General features: G+C 34.5%; 1 protein-coding gene across 2 annotated transcripts in view; it reads right to left on the bottom strand.

Annotated features, from left to right (window-relative positions):
• Positions 1 to 1,216: 1,216 nt before the first annotated feature.
• The window catches only part of LOC145260279 (2-oxoisovalerate dehydrogenase subunit alpha, mitochondrial-like), a 44,399-nt gene continuing 22,783 nt past the window's right edge, over positions 1,217 to 22,832 (bottom strand). For both annotated transcript variants that reach the window (XM_080118117.1, XM_080118118.1), the window contains exons 3-9: positions 21,718 to 21,913; positions 19,445 to 19,606; positions 15,619 to 15,763; positions 13,366 to 13,427; positions 8,203 to 8,344; positions 6,622 to 6,793; positions 1,217 to 1,688 (exon numbers count right to left, since the gene is read on the bottom strand). In XM_080118117.1, coding sequence (XP_079974243.1) covers positions 1,506 to 1,688; positions 6,622 to 6,793; positions 8,203 to 8,344; positions 13,366 to 13,427; positions 15,619 to 15,763; positions 19,445 to 19,606; positions 21,718 to 21,913 — 1,062 coding nt within the window. In that variant the 3' untranslated portion in view covers positions 1,217 to 1,505. The remainder of the gene's footprint in view (positions 1,689 to 6,621; positions 6,794 to 8,202; positions 8,345 to 13,365; positions 13,428 to 15,618; positions 15,764 to 19,444; positions 19,607 to 21,717; positions 21,914 to 22,832) is intronic.

Genomic DNA, 22,832 nt, shown 5'->3' with positions numbered 1-22,832 from the left:
AAATTTTAAATTAGTTTATTTAGATTTTATATTTGTATTTTTTGATTTGAATGAAATGAAAAGAATTTTAGACGTGCATATACGGTGAATATTTAATGTCGGAATAGCAATCTTTTGTTATAAACGTCAATCATGGGAAAGAAAGACAATGAAAAAGAAAAAAAGAGGGTCAATGTTGAACACTTGGAAATTATTTGTTTTGCTTTTTTTATTAGGAGTCATGAAGGCCACTCGAGGATGAGGGTTCTGGGAAAGAAGCTTTGTTCATGGAATCTGTATTTAGATTTAGGCACAGATAAAGAGTTGGGGGAAATCGTTTATAGCGGTTGTAACTAGTCGAGTGTTTTGTGAAAGTTTGGTAAGAGGGAACCATAGATTCTAGTTCAGTCAAGCACTTGCCATGAAAATAATGATAGAGCAGAGACAGGCTCACAACGTATCTTCTGTGGGAAAGAGGTTGGAGGGAAGAGAAAATGGCATCATATACTAAGTTTCAAAGCCAGTTTTGGACTCTGAAGGCTGGATAGGACATGCCGAGCAGCTTCTGCATAGATGTGACAACAGCACCATTTTCCAAAAATGACTCGACATTTACTCTCAAAATTATTTAACATTTTTTAAAGCTTTTCTTTTAATTAGAGAGGGAGAAAGAGGGAAGAAACTTGGGAAGAAACTTCGAAAAAGTGAGTAGTGTTTTGGAAGCATCCTTGATTTTGTTTGGGTCGTTTCAATAAACGAGAAATGTAATATTACAGTATTACATTTGGTAAGTGGTATATAGTAATCCAAAAATGATTAATATCCTGATAGAGCAGACGTGTTTAAAATCAATGTTACCCATCACAGAATGAAGATGCCATATTCCAAAAATCACATAAATTGATCAAGTATTTTTTAATATAGAAAAAATTATTATTTTAAACCATTTAGTGATTTTAATAGTAAATCGTAGCCATTACAAGGCTGATTTTGATCTATAGTTCGAATTGAGTTATCTATTAAATATGGCAGATCAAGACAACGTTCTCACTTCCTCATAAAATTTGATTTTCTTAATTAACAAAAAGTACTTCATCATTTTATGAATTTTTGAATATGACATTTTCGTTCCATGACAGGTATGTACATCATAACGATTTATTTTATTTATTTATTTTTTTTTTAATTAGATTAAACTTTGAACTTGCACCAAAAAAATAATAATGCAACAAAAAAGTTTGGTCAATTTGTTGTTTTTTTTCTTTTTTATTGAAATTCGATTAAATCTGTGCGACTTGCTATGTACAGAATAGTCAATACAAAACCAAGAAACAAAAGAAGAAAACCTCAAAAAAGAAAACCCAACAGCTAGCTGTTGTCGAGAACTGTGATCAGTGGATGAGGAGAGGAAGTTACAGAATAAAATCATCATCAAGGAAAAAAAAAATTTTTTTCACCCCCGAGAACAGATCTATTTAAAAAATAAAAATTTTTTTTTTTTTTTTAAATTAACACTTTCTCCATCCTCATCCAGTCGCCATTTTGTCATACGACTTTAACGGATAATGATCTTTGTATTGATTCACGTGTTTCAACATCTGTTCCTTTTGCTCCTGAATGTGGTCAGGCATCTCATCATAGACATCATAAAACATTGTCTCAGGATTACATTTCTTACGACTCTCAGCTTTCGAGAAGGCCTCCATGACCTGCAAAGAAGAAAAGAAAAATAGATTTTATTTGTGAAAAAATGTGCGAGACAAATTATCAAGAATGTGAAACCAGAAAAATATGTTTAAATTTTGCTGCTTGTTTAGATTGGCACTTATGGCGGCAATTAAAAGTAAAGAAAATACAAAAATGGCTGTATGATGTCACCGAACGAAGATGAAATATTCCAAAAGTCACATAATTTGATCAAGTACTTTTTTTTTTTTTAATTCAAGAAATACAAATTTTATTCTATGTCAATGTGAGGGAAAAAGCAGCATCCATGAAAAAAATCAAGGACGACTGACTATGATTTCAAAATTTTTTTTTTGTTTTTGGATAATGTCGGAAAGACAACCAGAAACGTACGATTTGAAACCAAACAATTTATTAACATTTTTTTTTTTTTTTTCAACTGAAAATTTTTCAAATAATAAAAATATTTTTTTAAAACGGTCATTTTATTTAAGTAAATACAAAATTTTAAGAATATTAAAATGGCTTCGGTCTTTACTTATTTGTAAAAAATTGCAAATTTGTTTTTCTGAAAAAAAAAAAAAAAAAATACTTGATCAATTTTTGGAATTTTTGGAATATGCTATCTTCATTCCATGAAAAGTTTTTCTTCATTTTTGTTTATCAATATAAATGCCAATCTGAATAAAAGAAGACTTTTTTTTTTTTACTATCAGGGTCATCATCTATCAAGATCGCATAAGTGTCAACTGAAAGATGAAAAACATTGGTATCAAAAAAAAAAAAAAAAAAAAAAAAAAAAATTAATACTAAAACACCAAATTACAGAAAGGCCATTTTTCTGTTTTTAGTTTCTACATTTCACGTTTATTCATTTTGTTATTTTTTATTTTTTTTTTTTGCGTAGCATTGTTAGGATTTTATCGCGACGTTCGGCATAATCCTGCTGTTGATGTCATGTTCCGGCCAAAGCCGAGCGAACAAGGAGATATGTCTGGTTCATAATATGCACGAATACCTCATCATCATTCAAGAATTTATTAATCTCATTAACTTATCAAGTAATGACTTGTTAAAATAAACAAAACAAAAAATAAAAACTGAGGAAAGATATCAACCAGAGATGCCACAAAATGTCTTCCAATATTGTGTAAATCTCTAATGAAGCCAACACACAAAATAAATTGTCATGTTTATAGTGGGGCACTTGGTGTCTATATCACTAAGTGAAATATTCTTATGGAATATTGAAATAACCTGCCCCACTATTAGTCCATTATTCAACAAGTTGATTGACCCTTCAGCCACCGTTTACTAAATCAGTTTATTGTGAGGAGCATGAGCATATTTTCTTGTTATGTTGATCTGATTTAGTGTTAGACATAACTAAGCAATTGATTGGATCAAGCCTGTCCAACTGCCCAAGTAAGGGCTTAAGTGGTGTGTTGCAGCTCGTCCTTATAGTACCTTGAATATGATCTGCTCAACCATCAAGATACCGTCCTTAAGCATTACGGGTCGCCACCCACAGTTAACAGGTGGCCCCATTAACGGACTTTTACTCTTTGCAGGAGGACAGTCAGCCTATTCTGTTTTTATTCATTATATAAAAGTGAAACTGTGAGTGTTTGTAAGGACACTTCTCAACCTATAAACTCAATGAATTTTTAATCTACAGACTTGAAATTTGGTATATAGGGTATTCAGACACGTGGAAAACTTTTTAATCAGTTTTCATCCAGAAAAAGGGCTGCTAAGGAGTCAAAATTGAAAACTTGGTACGTGGGGATCATCACATTTTTATCTGTTTGTCAACTGTTTCACGAATGCGCATGCATGAATCGTTCACAGGACAGATTTCTTATGTTAAGAATAAGTAGGTCAGAAAACACTTTTTAAAGGTAGTGTCAAACTGGTCTAATGGTTATTGTATTTGACTTACTGTCTGTAGGTTTTGGTTTTGATCTCAGAGTATTTTTTTTGTTTACAAGAAGTGAGCTGTTTGGAAAAAAAATAATAATCGCATGAGACTAAAGCTGCTTTCAGGACTGCCAGCAACCACTGTAAAAAAGTTATAAAGAACGCAAGAGAGTTATATGCTCAGTTCGTTAAGTCCAAAGTAGCTGAGCAGCGGCTTGGTTCTCACCAGTTTTGGCAAATAGCAAACAGAATCCTGAACAGAAATGTGTGCTCTAACCCAACTATCATCAATGGACCTGAGGTAATCTCGTCAACATCAGACAAAGCCAAACTCTTTGCCGAGAACTTTGCAGCTAATTCTACCCTTTGCGACCAAGGCTGCCAACCTCCAATATTTCCTCCTGTATCAGAAAACATGCTACGTGATATACAAATATCTGTATGTGATGTTGCCAAGCTAATCAAAAACCTTGATTCCAGTAAAGCAACCGGCCCTGATGGTATTCCAATTATAGTACTCAAAAGACTTCAACCAGAACTAGCGCCCATCCTTACAAAAATGTTTAAAGATTGTCTTAAGGAGAATTGCTTCCCATCACCCTGGAAAATCTCATCAGTATGCCCTGTATTTAAGAATTCAGGTGATCGCTCATCTCCCTCTCAGTACAGGCCAATAAGTCTCCTGTGTGTCATGAGTAAGTTGCTGGAATCTGTGTTAAATAGAGAAGTAATCAACCATCTCAGCAAAAATAACCTTTTTAGTGACGCGCAATATGGTTTCTGTTCTGCTAGATCTACAGCAGATGTGCTTACAGTTATATCTCATAGGATTAGCGAATCTCTCGACAGAGGCTTCCTTTCTAGGGCAATTGCTCTTGACATATCAAAGGCCTTTGATAGAGTATGGCATAAAAGTTTACTTCATAAGATCTCCAGCTATGGTATAGCTGGAAATGTCTTCTCAATTATTAAATCATTTCTCTCTGATAGATTCATAAGAGTAGTGGTTGATGGGCAGAAATCAGAAGCTCACAGTATTAATGCTGGAGTCCCTCAGGGGTCCATCCTGGGCCCAACTCTTTTCCTGATTTGCATTAATGATCTTCCAAATCACATCCTTACATCATTCATAAACATTTATGCTGACGACACTACCATCTATGATAGCACATCTAAGACCATAAACAACCAAGTTCTCTCTGATTCTCTCTCCTCTGATCTTGAGCATGTGATACAATGAGGAAAGGAGTGGCTGGTTACTTTTAATGCATCTAAAACCAAGCTTTTATCTTTACATCATCAATGCTCTGATCCCCATCTGGCATCAGTTGAAATGAATGGCTCTCGTCTTGGGGAGGCCTCATGTTTTGACAAGCTTCTGGGCTTGACTTTTACTCCTGATCTTAAGTGGAACACATACATTAAATCTGTTGCCAAGGTCGCTGGAAAATGGTGGGATCCTTCTATCGATCTAGTAGATATCTCACTGCTGATGCAATTCTCTATCTATATAAGAGCCAGGTACGTCCAAGGATAGAGTACTGTTGCCACATCTGGGCAGGAGTTGCTAGAAAGGACTTATCCTGCCTTGATAGAGTTCAAAATAGACTTCATAGCTTCGTAGGGGATGTCCTTTTCTCTTCCCTGCAACCTTTTTCTCACAGAAGAAATGTTGGGAGTTTGTCTCTGCTTTAACGTTTTTTTTCATGGCAAGTGCTCGGCTGAGCTCCAATCTATGCCCCCCCCCCCCGCCAAACTTTCACAAAAAACACCTGTCTAGCAGAAATCACTATCAATAATTTCCCCCACTTTTATCTGTACCTAAACCTAAACATAGATTCCGTGAGCAAAGCTTCTTTATTAGAACTACATGCCTATGGAATTGTCTTCCGTTTTCCTGCTTTCCAGCTGATTACAATATGGTTGTCTTCAAGTCTAACGTAAACAAGTTTTCGATGAGCCGTTCCATATAAGTTAACAAATTCACCAAATTTCCATTACTAATGATTACTATATTGTCCAATTTCTACTGTACACTCTTTAACCCTTATCCTCGAGTGGCCTCAAGGCCTTGATAAGTGGTGACACCCATGTAAAAAAAAAAACCCCCAAAAAACCCCACATATCTCAGTTTGTATGAATTAAAATATAATATTTATGTGTATGTTATGACCGAGCTCGGTGAAATATACTTAAATATGATATTTTAATTTGTCCAGATTTTGTATATATCATTATAGAATCGTGATTTCAAAAGAAGAAAAAAAAAAGTATTTTAGTGCTATCAGCTAGAATCGAAACCAAAACCATAGCATTCAAAGCTGGTGACGTTACCACTGTACAAACGCGACACGCATATGAACTGATTAAAAATTAAAAATAAACTAAGATGAATGTACAAAATGGATAACGATTTTTTCAATTTTGACCCATATAAAAACGGATCCGTATGGACTTAAACAAAATTGCAACTTTAGTCAAATGGCATAAAGATTCAAAAACTGAACCCATAACTTTAGGTGTTTAAGTTGTATTTTAAAACAATAATCTTTTCTTTTTTTGTGTTGTTTTGAAATGTTTTGGTGTTTAACCTGTTGCATTAATTAAAAGGTCAAAGAATATCCCGTTTTCTGAATCCACTCTAGGACGGATACACCAGCTAGTATTTAAAACATAACACAAACCAATAATACCTAGTGTGGTATTTAGCCCTGGTCGGGCTACGCCGGCTTCCTCCAAAGGAGAAAGTTTATAGGGAATACTAAATTCTCCAGCTGTATTTAGATATCATGCTTATGGGGAGATGACATACAGCTCCTAACATTCCAAAATGGTCACCCATCTGGTACTGACCAGGCTCAACATTGCTTACCTTCAATGATTTAATGAAAACTGGTTTGTCAATGCGATTATGTCTAATCTAAAACATATTAATCGTAAAATCACAAGTTGTTACTACTGCTACTACTACTGCTGCTGTTGCTACTACTGCTGCTGCTGCTGCTGATGAGATTGAACAAAAGTGAATTTAATTACTCGTTTCCTTGTGAGTTGCTTCCAAGCCTTTTCTTTCTCATCGTTCCACAATCCTCTGGCAACAATGTTGTGACGCAATCGACTGATTGGATGATCCTCTTTGTCCCAGTAATTCACTTCATCCACAGAGCGATAGGCCGAACTGTCATCAGAGGTACTGTGGTGACCAATCCTGAAACACAAAAGACAAGAAAAAAATAACTTGACAAAAAAAAAAAATTAAAATTAAAAAAAAAAAAAAAAATAGTACTCCTGTCTCTATCAACAGTTTTCATGGACTTATTTTTACTCTTAACAACTTGTGCATTTGAATGACTAAAAAATACTGAACAGGATGAACACATCCAAGTCTTTCCCTTGATTATCGTTGATCTCAACGTCTGGTCGGGGTTTTTCTGCTCGTCTTCATCTTTTGTTTTAACCATGTCATTTATTGCCGACTGGCGAGGTAATATCCACTAATTTAGAATTGAGATACAAAAACAAAACAGAAAACACCAACTTTTAGTTTGGGACAAACAAACAATCTCAGAATGCCATAGTGATGTGAAAATTCCAATATTATTACTGATTCCACAGTAAATTCCCGATTCTAATACAATTACCGATTCTGATTTTTCTGAATATTTAATTATAAAGTTGTTATTTTTCTTGATGCACATATTTTTTCAAACGTAAAAATACACTTGTAGAGGGGGTGTTCTATACATTTTAGTGTAATTAGTAGTTTAAAATCATTTCCCTTTGTTGACTATTTTTCTTGTTCATATGCAGAAAAACAAGTTTGTAATGAAGTTTGGTTTTCTTGTCAGTTTTGTCCCAGATTTTTTTTTAAATGTGATTCTCTCCTTATCTGAAACGCAACAATCAATCAACGAAATGAAGAGAATCGTAAAAATGGAAGACAATACGACTTCCAAACTATTGTTGAATTATCCAGTCAAAAATTCAGTTTGTGGGTGAAAATTTTTTTCTTTTTAATAAAAAATAAACAAAAGAAAGTTTAGAAAATGCGAAAAACTGATACGTAAGTTTCAATAAGGACAGGCCTCATTTTTTTTAAAGAAAAATAGAGGAAAGAGAGAAGGAGGAAGGGAAAGAAAGAGAGAAAAATAGAAGAGGAGGAGAGAAAATAGAGGAGAGAGAGAGAGGAAGATGGAGAAAGAGAGAAGAAGGAGAGGAGAGAGAGGGAGGAAGGAAGGAAAAGAGGGAAAAATAGAAGAGGAGGAGAGAAAGAAAAAAGAGGGGGAGGAGAAGAGAGAAAAAAGAGTGGAAGAGAGGAGCGAGAGAAAGGAGAGAAGGAGAAGGAGGAATAGAGAGGAGGAGAGATAGAGAAAGAGAGTAAGAAAACGAGGATGAGAGAGTAAGAAAATGAGGAGGAGAGAGAAAAGTGAGGGGGAGGAGGAGAGAAAAGAGGAGAAGAGGAAGAGGGAGAAGAGGAGGAGGAGAGAGAAGGAGAAAGAAAAGGAAGAGGAAAGAAAAAAGAGGAGATACAAGGAGAGGAGGAGAGGGGAGAGAAAAGGAGATAGGAGGAGGTGGAGAAGGAGAGATGAAGAAATAGAAAAGAAGATAGAGTCTTACCGATATGTCATAGCTTCAATAAGGACAGGTCTCATTTCATTGAGGCAGATATTTCTAGCTGCTTTTGTTGCATTATATACAGCAAATACATCGTTGCCATCAACACGAATCGTACTGATGCCATAACCAGGTCCTCGAGCAGCTGCAACATCAAACAAAACCTGTTAACATCCAAAGTTTCTTTAAACTAAAATCAAAAATTTATATTCACATTTATTGGAAAATATTTTTTAAATTTTGAAAAATATTTTTTAAATTTTGAAAAATATTTTTTAAATATTTAAAAATATTCTAAAAACGAAACAGAAACACTGCCAGAGTGCTAGATTATAAATACAAGAGCTTTAAGTGTATTTGTTGTAGTGAAATAAGATAAACATAGTGGAAACTGTTGCTTTTACACAGTGAGCAAACGTACATAGCTCCAACAAACCCGCCTAGTAGCAAAATTTCACCCCTTCAGTGTAGGGGTTCCTAGATGCGAGAAATCTCTGTACTTTACTAATTTCTTTCCATTGGACTGATAGACTTTGGAATTCTTTCCTGCTTTCTTGACTGTACAAGTGTGCAGAAGTTTAAATGTAACGCAAACAGACGTCCATTTCCTCACACGGTTCTCTATAGACTTGGTCCTAAATATGTTCAAATGGCAATAATATGCCTTGTTTGAAGTGAACAAGAGCAAAAAAAAAAATTTGCACATTCATCAGCGTGTTGCGTGTGAAACTGACGAACGTGTATGATATTTGCATGCTACATGGAACTTACAATTTCTATTATGTTTGAGGATGCCAACACTTCCGGCAACGTCTGCATCCAACTTGGTCTCCAGCTGTCTAGACCCTATTCTGCCGCTAGATCAAGCTGTTTAGGACAAGAAAGCAAGGCTGGCTCTGCACAAACCAGCTTCACTTTAAAACAAACTTCCAGCATGAGCCATCTATCATCCTTAGGATGATCAGATGGTTTTCATCGTTTCAATGGACAGACAGCGTTAATTGTATACATTTACCATATATATATATATATATATATATATATATATATATATATATATATATATATATATACACACACAGCCATGGGCAAAATTATGGAGCACCTTTAAAAATTGAGATAATAATTTAAACGTACGTATTTAAAGATTAAGAATTGTACAATGAACAATTGAGAGCAAATGTAAAATATTTAACAGTAGATTGTAGTATTTTTTTGGCTTTAAAAACTTTCTCAAACATTTTAGCTCTTTCATATTAAATTCATTCCAATATTTAAAATGATTGTCTTACTCAAGGCTGTTTCTTATTTTCCAGGTAATATTTGATTTATACCAATGCTATAATAGTGGATTTAATTGAAAATGCCTCCAAAAAAGCAGCTTTCAGAGATTAAAAGGGCACAAATCATTGCTTTATCTGATGAAGGATGTTCTCAGGTAGAAATTACCAGGAAGATAGAATGTTCCAGGAACGAGTTCAAACAATGATTAAAAAGTACAAGGAAACAAAGTCTTTCAAAAACAAAAAAGGACAAGGCTGTAAAATGTCTACAACCACCAGGGAAAACAGATCTTTGTAAAGAGCATCCCCTGCAGATACGAAGAAAAGTTTTTCAAGGCTTGCTGCTGAACTTCAGGAGGATGCAAACAAAAACATATCAGCTCGAACATCGAGAAGAAGGTTATAAGAAAAGAATGCAAAGCAACGAAGAAGCCATGTTTGTCTCAGGCCAACAAGAAAAAAAAGATTGGGATTTTTTAAAAAAAACATGAAAATTGGATACCTGATGATTGTGCCAAAATTGTTTGGTCTGACGAAAGTAACTTTGAGGGAAGTTAGCAGCTTCTATTTCCTAAACTTTGGAAAGAACAATGGAAATTATTATGTGAATACACATCCATAACATTCAACTGATTTATGTAGCCAGTGTTTTTTTTGTTTTTTTTTGACTTGGAAGTATATTTTTCTATTTCAAGAATGACTCAAGAATGGCTTTAAAATAACCAACAATTTCTTTAGGTCGAAAAAATGTATGTTTGTTCTGTTTTCACTTTACACACACACACACACACGGCTCAAGAGTGGGAGACTCCCATTTATGAGGAAAGACTTATTGTAGCCGGGCAAGATCAGGGCTTACTCACAAATGGATTTAGGATTAAAAAAATGGCTGGCCTACAAACAAATGGCCAGTGCAGGTTTTGCCACTCAGCAACTGAGAGCCCAAGCCACCTAATGTCTGCATGCCCAATCTTATTGGCAAATGGCCATTACACTGCTCGTCACAACAAAGTATGCAAGTACCTCCATTGGAAGATCTGTGGAGAGATGCAACTTGACAGATCGCTGAACATCTGGGAACATGAACCACCACCAATAATATCAAACGGAAATGTGACGGTGTTCTATGACAAAGACATACAGGCAGGCAGATACATAAAAGACAAGGCCATCAAACCAGATATTGTTATATGGAACAAGTCTGAAAGAACTGCGCTCATTGTTGATGTCACAGTCCCAAATGATTTCGGCCTTAATAGAGCTGAACGGGAAAAGATAACAAAATATCAGGACCTAAAAAATAATTTGAAAACGATATGGTCTCTGAACGAAATAAACATTATACTGGTTGTGATAAGAGCAACTGGCTTAATAAAAAAGAATCTTCTAAAACACTTAGAAGCAATCCCTGGAAGACCAAGCTGTAACGAAATACAAATAGAAGCCATAAAGGGAACAGTATATATTCTGAAAAGAGCCCTCGGATATAAATTTAAATCATAACAGAATCAAGTGTTAGCTCCAGGAGGGAGCCCCTTGATCTCTTAAAACTTACTGAAGTAAAATAAAAAAAATAAAAAATATATGAGAGAGAGAAGAAAACTTGAATGTCTAATGAACCTATCCTCTAGTGTCTAAGATTTCCCTCTACAGGAGTTTATCAGAAAAACCTGGCATGACGATACATTTCCCTACAAGTAAATCCTGAACAAATATTCAAAATCACATTTCGTATTCGTGGCCCAAATAAGATCACAGTATGGCTAACACCTACTGACTTTTATGAGGAACTAGCCTGGGTGCTTTGCGTTGCCCAGGTGTGTTGAGCAAAAAAATAAAAAACAAGTGGTAGTAGGCAAGAAGGCTCGAACCCGTACCGCAAAAGAGGAAAAGTATGTGAAAAAAAAAAGAAAGTGACGTCTTCGCCCTTACGCCCATCGCCAAACCGGAAGTGATGTAGGTTTAAATTAAGGCTAGTCAATCGAAAAGAGAGGATGACTTTCAAAAATATTGGCAAAAAAAGCGACCCCCCTCCCTGTAGAAAAATGCCCAGTTGAGGATGAAGGAATTAATGTTTATATTTGTCGTCCGAATGGCCGAGCATTAAAAAGATACCGATTTCGTAAAAATCTGTCACCTGTCGAAAGTTTTAGGCAGACATACAAATATACAAACATACAAACATACATACATTTAAACAGACAGGTGAGATTTATATAATAGAAGATGATACAATTTCTCCAAATAATGTTAATGCTAAGTAACAGCACAAAGCTGGATGTTCCACCGGACTAGATGAATTCTTATCCGTGAATCTGGTCAGACCAAGAGACCACAAGAAAGATATACTAGAAAACATTTAATTCTGGAGAAGGAAATAATGTTCTCAACTTCTTTATTAACTCAATGTTTGAGAGATGAAGACGTTTGATGTAATATTCGAATATCTATGTGTTTCATATAGAGATCAAGTGTGAACCCCAGGAAGAGGGTCTCCTTGATTTCAGAAGAACTTTTAAGTAAAATGAAACAATATATATATATAGTTCAAAACCGGCTTCGAAATCTAGTAGGTGATGCCCTTTTCTTTTCCCTGCAATCTCTTTCCCACAGAAGAGACGTTTTGAACCTGTCTCTGCTCTAGCATTATTTTCATGGCAAGTGCTCAACAGAACTCCAATCTATGGTCCCTCCTTGCCAAACATTCACAAAGAAAAAATGCTTGACTAGCTACAACCACTATAACCAATTCCCTCACTCTCTATCTGTGCCTAAATCTAAACGCAGATTGCATGAACAAATCTTCTTTCTCAGAATTGCTAGTTTGTGGAACACTGTTCCGCTGTCCTGCTTCCCGGTTGAATACAACACAGTAGCATTCAAATCCAATGTAAACAAATTTCTTGTTGATCCATCCCCATAAATCAAATTCTATTCAATTTACACCATTAATGATTATCACACAACCACCTTACATTCATTAACCCTTGTCTTCAAGTGGCAACTCCCAAGTAGGCGAGATTATATATATATATATATATAAATATATATATATATATTACACACACACACGCAAATATATAAACAATCTGAATGAATTATGAATTTTGGAACACAACTGCTAGGCATAAAGGATTCAAAAGTGAGCTATATTTAGTTTGATTTGATTTAATTTCATGCAAAGAGGACAGAGATTTGTGAAAATTCAAATATCTATGATTTTCATGAAATTTTAACAATACACAGCATTTCATATTATCCAAATTTAATTTTCTTTGAAGTATTTTAAAGAGTATTTATAGGGCATAATATGGACACAACCTCCCAGCTGAAAATTCAAATAGTTCTGACTAGCAGGCCCAAGAAAAAAATAACTTTTATTCAACAACTATATGTTAAGCGAACTCAAGTTTCATTGTAATGAGCAAATGGTTTCTGAAGTAAAATCATCTGTGACAAATCATGAATTGCAGAGATTAAAAAAAAAAAAAAAGACCTGGAAGAAACAAAATTTTTTGCAATTTAACAATATTCATTCACGTTTTCTTTCATCTCTGCAAAGTGTTCAGAATTTGGTGCAGATATAAAAACGAATCCTTCTCTAGAGACTGTCTGTTGCGGTGTAACCCTGGTATAAATAATGGACACTGTTTCATTATTTATGCACAGTTAAATAAAATAAAGATGATTATTATTTTTAAGTTCAGTATAATTTATACCTTCAGATAAAAAAGTCAAAATAATGTTATTCTAAATTATTTGGGTCGTCCATTAGTATAAAATTTTGATTTCTATAAATAAATGTTTGAGGATTAGTAACTGACGTGAAATGACTGACGTTGACTACCAACAAAAAATGAAGACTTCAAAGAAGATTCCTTACCAATGCCATCACCTCGGTACTGATCCTTGGTCGGAGTTGAAATGGCATAACCATTGTTTCGACTGAAGAAGAAGAAAATGGGGGTTTCTTTTAAAAATACATAAACAAATTTAAGATTTGAAAAGTCTTGTGTATTCACACATCTTGACTCACCTTCGAATATGTAAAAGAATGGGGGAAGAGTCAGTCTTCTGGCAAAGTGTATGTTTTTATTGATAGCATCTAAAATTTTTATTGGTAAACTAAGGGTCAGAGGGTCAAAGGATTTCCTTATTAAAAAGGGGGAGAATAAGAAAAAGATTGAAATTATCATTGAGACTGAAAACTGGCATTCCATTTTTAGAGTCTGATATTACGAGGATTCGGCTCTCTGAAAATACTGGCAACAAACATTCATGTTATTGTTTCATTTTCCTTTCCAAAACTCAATCATGTTCTGCAAAACCAAAAACAATTTTCCTCTATAAAACAACCAAGCCAAGCCAAGCCAAGCCAAACATCATGAATAAATATTTGAAGATATAATAAAAAAAAAAAAACTTGAAATGTAAAAACTTTTACCAAAAATGACTGAAATCAGTTTTAATAATCTGAATAAGTTTGATATGCTGTAAAAAAAACAAACCCAAAACAACCAAACAGAGTGAGACACATTGAATCGGAGACTAAAGTGAGAACCTTCAATTAAGAAGAATGTCACACCATTTAGAGGTAGGGTGGGGATTATACTGCATAGTATCTGCATGTGTATAAAAAAAAAAAAAAAACCTTGAAACAGTCATCACAAATTTAAACACAAAAATAAGAAGGCATGAACTGGCGAACATCCTTTTAGTCTTCTTTTCAGTTGAAACACCAAGTTTTGAATCTGTCAACAAAGGTTGGTTTTTTTTTATATTATTTTTTAAATCCAACTCTAACCTAAGAAATCATTTGCCACTAGAAATAATTTATATTAACTATTAAACCCGTTGATCATGGTTTGTGTAATTGGTTAATCCATTGTAATTAACTTTGTCCCATGTAAACAATCTTTAGCATAGCTAACAGTTTCCAATATGGCTGCCATTATTTTATAAAATTCTTTTCCTGGTTGTAGAAAAATGGCAACTAAGGCTGATCAGCCTTATCATACACTATCTTTTCATAGTGTATTCGCTTTAAATTTTTTGTTTTTATAAATCAGGAGAATTTAAAAAATTCAATTTGAAATGGAAAAGAAAAGATAAATAAAATCAGATGGAAAAAAAAAAACCCAAATAATTTAAAGAAAAAAAATTGGTGCTCATCCAGTTTTACTTCAATATTAAAAGATGATTGTAAAAAAAAACAAAACAAAATAAAATGGCACAAAAATGTGTTAGGCTTTAAAAATGACGGTATACCAAAGATTATGCAAATTCATCAAGTATTTCAAGTATTTTTTAAACAAGAAAAAAACTTATTTAAACGGCAAAGTGTCTTATCCGCTATTTTCTGCTTACATTAAGGGATATAATTCAACATACAATTATAATTGTACAAACAAAAAAATATTGGATTTTAAGTGGAACAAATGGTACCTACGTAAATGTCAGGTCTCAAATTATTAATGAAAAACTGTTTTTGATAAAGTTTATATGAGAATAAATTTTGTCCGACATTTTGAATTACGTTAAGCACGTAAGCAACAGAACTTAATAATCCACCCCATCAACTTATCTCTTTTTTGTAAGTGCAAATTTATTTTTTATTAATATTTTTATACCTTACTGCTTTTTCATAATTTTTAGATATGTTACTATTTGAGACCTGACAATGAAGTAGGCACCATTTGTTTCAGTTGAAATTCAATATTTTTTCGTTTGTATAATATAGAAGGGTCAATATTAATACCACTTAGAAATCGTTTACAGATCAAATTTTATTTTATAAAAGCAAAAAATACTGTATGCATCTGTGTAAATTTTAATGTATGGCCTTTCTTTACCTTAACAAGTAAGTACATAAAGTTTTTGTGCAATTATAATCTTTTAATATCAAGGTAAAACTGGATAAGTACCGAAATTTAGAAAAAGAAAAAAATCGAAATTTAATAAAAAAAAGAATTTAGTCTACTTCAAAATATTAAAAATAACATTTTAAAATGGTATTTGGGGGAAAAAAAAAAAATTTTTTAATCAAAATTTTAAAAATAAAATTTACTCTGCCACATAAAAAATTTTTTTTTTTTTGATAGTAATTAGAAATAAAAGAAATTCACACATTCATTACCAGAAAAATATCACAGGACATTCCAAGGTAGCAGCAAAATTGAAGGCAGCGTGAGCATCTCCCTCTGAAGCAGCACCTTCACCAAAATAACAGATCACACATTTCCCATTTTCGGCTCGTTTGTATGCATACGCAGCACCAGAAGCTGATAAGAAATAAAACAGGAAGTTGTAATTACTGCTACAACCAATTCACTTTAATTATTCTTATATCTTATTTCATCTATCTATATATATATATAAGAAATAAGCTCTACTCTCTATTACGTATTGAGCTTTTTAATTCGGTTGGGATTAAATTTTCTATATATAAATACTGTTATTTATATTAGTTTGAAGTTTACCATTGCATATATCAGGTAAACACTACATCCCTTTGTTTTCATTAATATATATATATATATTTACATATCTTATTTCATATATATTTTCTTCTTGGCTGTACTTTGCAAATGAAGATTCTATAAAGGGGGTTGTCCACGTCAACTGCAGGCACGCTTGTGACTGACAAGCCCGATGCGGGACAAGCAGCTTTAGCCACAGTGGCTGCAATCAAAAGTCGTGTCAGGTGTGGCTGCTGAAGCTTCCCGAATCTTCCTCCTGCAGATTCTCTGTGCGGGAGATCTCGACAGCCTGGTGGACAGTATGTTGCTAGGTAGCACGGTCAGCAACAAGAGCAGACCACTGGAGAGGTGGTCAATGTGGCAGTCACCGAGGGACTAATTCAGAGTCTTTATATCTTTTCTTCGGTGCCCCTGTCACGATGGCCAGTTAAGAGTTTGCCATATAAGACTACTTTGGGCAGGCGATGATCCTCCATTCTGGAGACATGCCTGACTCCATATTTCGAGATCTCTGGTGGGATCCCGTTGATTCCTGCCGCCTTTCCATTCTTCAACTGTTTTATGGCCACATTGAGTTCTTCCATGGAAGGAGGTTCATCCAATTCCACTTTGGCTGGAAGTTGAGGGATGCGAAGGATTGCTGAGTCCTGAATGACCCAGTCAGCTCTGAAGAGAGCTTGGAAATGCTCAGACCAACGGTTCAGGATAGATGCTCCATCCGTGAGGAGCATCTGACCGTCCGCACTATGCAGTGGACACGGTGCATGGGGCCATACACTGTCTTGAGGGCTTCATAAAAGCCTCTGTAGTCACCAGCGTCTGCGTATTGCTGTGTTCTTACTGCAAGGTTGGACGACCACTTGTTCTTTAAGATTCTAAGCTTGCGCTGGAGGTTGCTGCAGATGTGATGGAAGGCTGCTCCCCTCAGTGGACAGGACAATGAGGGGAGTAGCCTTCATATATATATATATATATATCTCATATACATATATTTTCAAATTTCATATACATATTTTCATATCTTATTTTATCTTATTTCATATATATGACAGCAAATGCCACATACAAATTCAATACATCTAGGCTAATAGCCACTATCTTATGTAGCTTTTGAACACCATTTTAGACACATTCAGTCGTGATAATATAATACTACATTGCATCCTACGAACAACACCATCACAGTCACATCTTTAAAGGAAAGAGTTCCTAATTTTCTCTCTAAATATTTAATCCTACCACTGCTACCAGTTGTCACTGGGACAAATTCTACACGATCCACAGATTCTATGATTACACTAATTGTAACTGGTTCATACATGCATAGACCTAACATAATCTTTCCAATTTCCAATTCATAAATAATAAAGGCTCCCTCGCCAAAGTCCGTCCATTTTGATTGGCTGAGCTCTGAAAATTCTCACATTCCAGAATCCATTTCTTCACTTTATAAATGAATGCTTACTAACATTACAATATGACGTCACTAAAAGACATTATTTCACTCTGCATTAAGTTCATTTAATGCATAATTTATTAATAATTTTATCTTTTTTATATGATCTGACAACATTTATAGGTTTTCCAGTATTATGATAATGAATATCGCATGTAAAATTGTCGCTGACAAATAGTTTTATGTAATAATATTATGCTTTTCAATGGCCAACCAAACAATGCATGTGTGCGCATTGGCTTATGGCAAGACTATTTGTCAACAACAATTTTACGCACGTCATTTGTTTATAGATTACCCGAAAATCTATAAATGTTGTCAAATTAGGTGAATGTGAAAGGCGTCGAGAAATAACCAATTTAAATTTTTTTGAACTTTGAACATTACCTTTATTAATGCTATATAGAGAATATGGCTATATTGAAGATGTTAACTCTGGATTAAATTGAAGAGGTTAGCTCCCAAATATTTGCATTTTTATTATTATTATGCCGAAAAAATATGGACGTTTATTGAATGAAATAAAACAAACTTATTTTTTGCCAACAATTTTATTTCCACAAAATATTTCTTTTAATAAAATTCTGGAATTTTTATTTTGGAATAAATCATAATAAAAAAGACGCAAGTATTTGGAAGCACAGCTCTTCAATGGAATGTGTCAGTTTAAAACATCACCAATTTACACAAGCACACAAAACTAACAATAATGACATGTAAAATACTTAAATGTTTATAGATTTGCACACACATTTCTTGTTTTTTCAATTTGACTTTTGTTTGCGAAAATCTGGCTATAGTTATCAATTTGGTCTGTTTTGGCCTTTTTTTCTGAAAGATTTGACTTCAAATATTCAGTAGAGTCTGGCAATCCAATTAAGGTCAGCTATTGGACATGTTTACCCTTTTAGAATCTTTAAAACAAACATAACTTTCAGGTTACAAAATAATTATTACAGGTTTAAATTTGAAATTATTTATTATTATAAACATTCTATTTCAGTAAACACCCACTTTTTGGCCACTCCCATTGTTAGTACTGCCACTAGCATTTAGATTTTTTAATTTCAATTTTTCGCAAATTTCTATAGCGCTTATCATAGATTACACATTTAGCTTTCACATTACCAAAATACCTTGGAAAAAACTGTATACACCTTACCAGCAGAAAAAGGAAACATTTAACAGCCAGGGGCAGCATTAACAACTGACGTGAAAAAAAGTGTGTTCCATTTATCATTACAAATTAATCCCCGACTATTACAGTCATTAAAAATATTACCATAAATTTCTTTTTTAATCTGAAAATTAAGTCTGTACTCAATGATAATCGCTGGAAAAAATTACGACAAAGTTAAAAGGAAAAATTTAAAGGCTATGAGAATCATTGTTCAGGTCTGCTGCAATGTTTTTTGGCTGTTTCTTTTTCTCATGACACAATGTTCTCTCCGGAATAAATGGGTTATAAATAATTTTTAGTTCATTCTTTTATTTTCATTATAGATTACAACTGCTACCTAATAGGCAACAACACTACCCTACTTTTATTTGACTCGTTTGATGAAAGCACAGAATAATGACAGCACATAATCAAATCCTCCATGTTAAGAATGGGTTTATAGATACTAATGTTGTTACTTAGACATGGTACATTCATTTTGGCCACGGGTGACTGCCTGCTATTTTACTGGGCCGGCAGTGGCTCCCATTAACAACTGTAGTTTAATTGTATTTTTGTTTTTTTACAAGTGGGGAGGGGGGAATACTGGATATAAAATAAAATTTATATATATAAAATATATATAATATAAATTATATATATAAAATTTATATTCAATATAAATTTCAAACAAAATAAATATGTTTATTTTGTAATAATGCGTTGTTTTGGCTTCAAATGTATCTAATACGTATTTATTTTATTCAAATTCAACCAGCGCTTCTATAAAGGAACACAAACCCTAGCAAAAACATTATGTGTTTTACTCGTTTTACTCTTTGTAATAGTTTTATTTTTTGCTACTTACCTTGAGGCATCTGCGTAGCCAGTGTGGAGGATATTGTGACAAAATTGAGTTTCTTTGATCCATAATGGACCGGCATTTGTCTCCCCTTGCCGTAATCAAGATTGTTCCCATAACACTGATTCATGAACTCATCCAGATTGAAACCTCTCCACATCAAAACACCTAAAAAAAAAAAAATAAAATAAAATAAAATTTTTTTAAAAAATGCTCAACATTACTGAAGTATTTGCATTATTTGTTCTGTTCGAACTTCTGTTCGCATCTTAGTTGTTATTCTCACAATGTTCCAACCAATGTAACTGCTTTCTTCAGGTGTATCTTCACAAGTGATATGAATGGTGAAAAAGGTTTTGTTATTTTTTTCTAATAAGCTACAGTCATTAGAATTCAAATTGTGTGATATTCTTATGAGACGGAAAGAGTGTTGAGTCTTTTAAATTTTATTGTAAATCGGGGTAGTAACTTGAACAATCCAAATATTACAAATTATCAATCCTCATCTAAAAAAAATAAAAACGCTCATCATTAGTGAAATAATCATTTATACGGCAACAGCGTCATAATATACCTACTGTAGACAGACTGGCAGTTGTAGAATTAGAAATTTGGGCTCATTGTTTTAGATTAGAAGTTGTTAGCACAGGCAGGTTATTTATTTAGAAAAAAAGTGTTATAACAGGATTAGAGAGCAATCGTTGACATGATGTGGATCGCCACATCATAGAATGATTTGTAGAATGCAATTGTGGGAGAAGATTGATACGAGTTAGCGGAGAGTCTGTTTTGGCATCAGAGAGAGCAGATTGGAGAAAAAGTCTTGGATTCTAAGAGGATGGATTGATAGACTTCTTGTGGAGGCAACGAGATCGAAATAAATGTTCAGCTAAAACTATAGCAAGCCAGACGATTGGTTGGCCAAAATAGGCAAGACAACAACAACTATGGAAGGCAGTAATTACTGGGGATAGTTACAAGACTCAGCATTCCTAGCCCATCACAGTTAACCACCTGAAGAAGGCCAGAGGATGAGTTGGTCGAAACGTGATGAAATACTAACTATAAAGATGAGGATAATAGTCCGCAAAAAAAAATACACTTTTTAACTCTTATCCTTAAGTAGCTTTTGGGCCTTGATAAGTGACAACTAATTAGTATTAAAAAAACAAGATACAACACTCAACAGATAAAGCTCTGAATTTGCCGATTTCCTCCAAATTGAAAAACAACCAATCACCCTCAGCAAGGAAGCCCTTGAAGAGGTTGATTGTTTCAACTTCCTTGATTCTCTCATCACTGCAAAAGATCAAGGAGAGGAGGATATTAACCATCACATCAATATTTATTTCGTTTTTTTTATGGTTGTGAAACCTGGACGATGAGCATAAACGACCAATGAAGGCTGAAGTTATCTTAAATGCCATTGCTCATTCTCGCTACAAGTTCTCAAGACATTTGTGCTGGTTCGATCATGCTCCTCGTCATCACCCAGATGATTTCATCCACAAAGGCATTGAATCAGCCTTTCCTCGGGGTTGGAAAAAACGATGTGGAGGTCAGATAAAAACCTGGATGAGAATGGTGAAACAGGATACCGAGCTGATCCTGGGCCCTTGCCTCTATAGGGTTCATCGCTGAAACCTTGATAGGCTGACACTTGTATTTATTACTACAGTGGTCAGTATTTGTTCGAGACGTGGTTAATACTCTATTTTCTTTTTTGCCATTTGCACAATTCTATTGTACGGCTGTGAAACCTGGACGATGAGAGCAAGTGACTAATGAAGGTTGAGGTGTTCAATGTGTATTTTTGTGTTCATTGGCCACAGTTTATCTTAAATGTTGTTGTTCATTCTCGCTGCAACAAGCTCTCCTCCCGAGACATCTTCACCGCTTCGGTCACGCTCTCCGTCATCACCCAGTCATTGAACCAGCCTTTCCTTAGGGTTGGAAAAAATGATACGAAAGGTCAGCTGCAAACCCAACTCACAACAGTGAAACAGGATACCGAGCCAATTCTGGACCCTCGCTGGAACCTTGATTGACTAATGCTTGTAATCTGCTTTTATGGTGGGCCGTCACGCCTGGTCATCATTTGTTTCAGATGCTGTAAATTCTCTAGATGGAGATGGCCCAACCACTCCGGGTTAATACGAAAACAAGTACAAGAAAGTAAGATTTAAAAAATAGTCAAAGCCATACTCAGTATTAGCTTTTAATGAAAAATTGTTTGGTTGAGAAAAATGAGGAAAACAAAGTTACTGAAATGGACTTACCTGCTTCTCTGTATTGGGCAAAAACCAAATCTCCATTATCTAATGCTGCTGCCGAACCAATATGCGTGCCTTCTTCTCCATAATTAGTCATGTAGAAAGAAATCCTGCCTTGTCGTTGGGAATCATATAAAACTCGATCCATTGTATTCAGAAGAGTCATGTCTTGGTACATTTTCAAAACAGTCGCATCATCTAACTGGCAAAAAAGTAAAAGATAAAACGTCCGTAACAAATGCATAGCATTACTAAATCATCATGTGAATACTAATTTATATCATAAAAAGGAATGTATATGTCTGTGTGTCTCACTACAATAATCACTTATGCAAATTCAATTTTAACGAGCAAAGGAGGGGGCTTAATCTTAATAAGTAATAATATGTGGTACTTTTAAGTTGATTGAGTTACACCATTTCTTCTATGCAACCTCTCCCCTACAAACATGATGCTAGCTTCATTTTTTTTATAAATACTATTATGGCATGTGTTAAAATTGTCTGATTTATTCCCTGCTTCCTTTGTTCCAGCTCATCTAACTTGTTAAAGTCTTCATCAATTTTCTGTTTTGATATCTCGTTGCAGCTACGGTATAACTGGAAATGTTTTCTCAATCATTAAATCATTCCTCTCCGATAGGCTCATAAGAGTAGTGGTCGATGGACAAAAATCAGAGGCCTGCAGTATTAAAAGTGGAATCCCTCAGGGGTCAATCTTGGACCCAACTCTCTTCCTGATCTACATCAATGACCTCCCTAAACACATACTTAAATCATTCATTGACATCTATGCTGATGACACGACCATCTACGGCAACACATCAAAGGCTGTAAATGACAAAGTTCTCTCTGATTCTCTCTCCTCTGATCTCGAGCACGTGGTTCAGTGGGGGAAGACATGGCTGGTTACCTTTAATGCATCTAAAACCAAACTCCTATCCTTACATCATCAACGCTCTGATCCCCATCTGGCATCAATTGGGATGGATGGCTCTTGTCTGGGAGAGGCCCCGTGTTTTGGCAAGCTTCTGGGTTTGACCTTTACTCCTGATCTGAAATGGAACATGTACATCAAGTCTGTTGTCAAGGTCGCTGGAAAGATGGTGGGATCCTTCTACC

The sequence above is a fragment of the Euprymna scolopes genome, chromosome 36, assembly GCF_053919585.1.
Source record: "Euprymna scolopes isolate OS-2025 chromosome 36, ASM5391958v1, whole genome shotgun sequence".
NCBI lineage: Eukaryota > Metazoa > Mollusca > Cephalopoda > Sepiida > Sepiolidae > Euprymna > Euprymna scolopes.
This window is presented reverse-complemented; position numbering and strand designations above follow the sequence as displayed.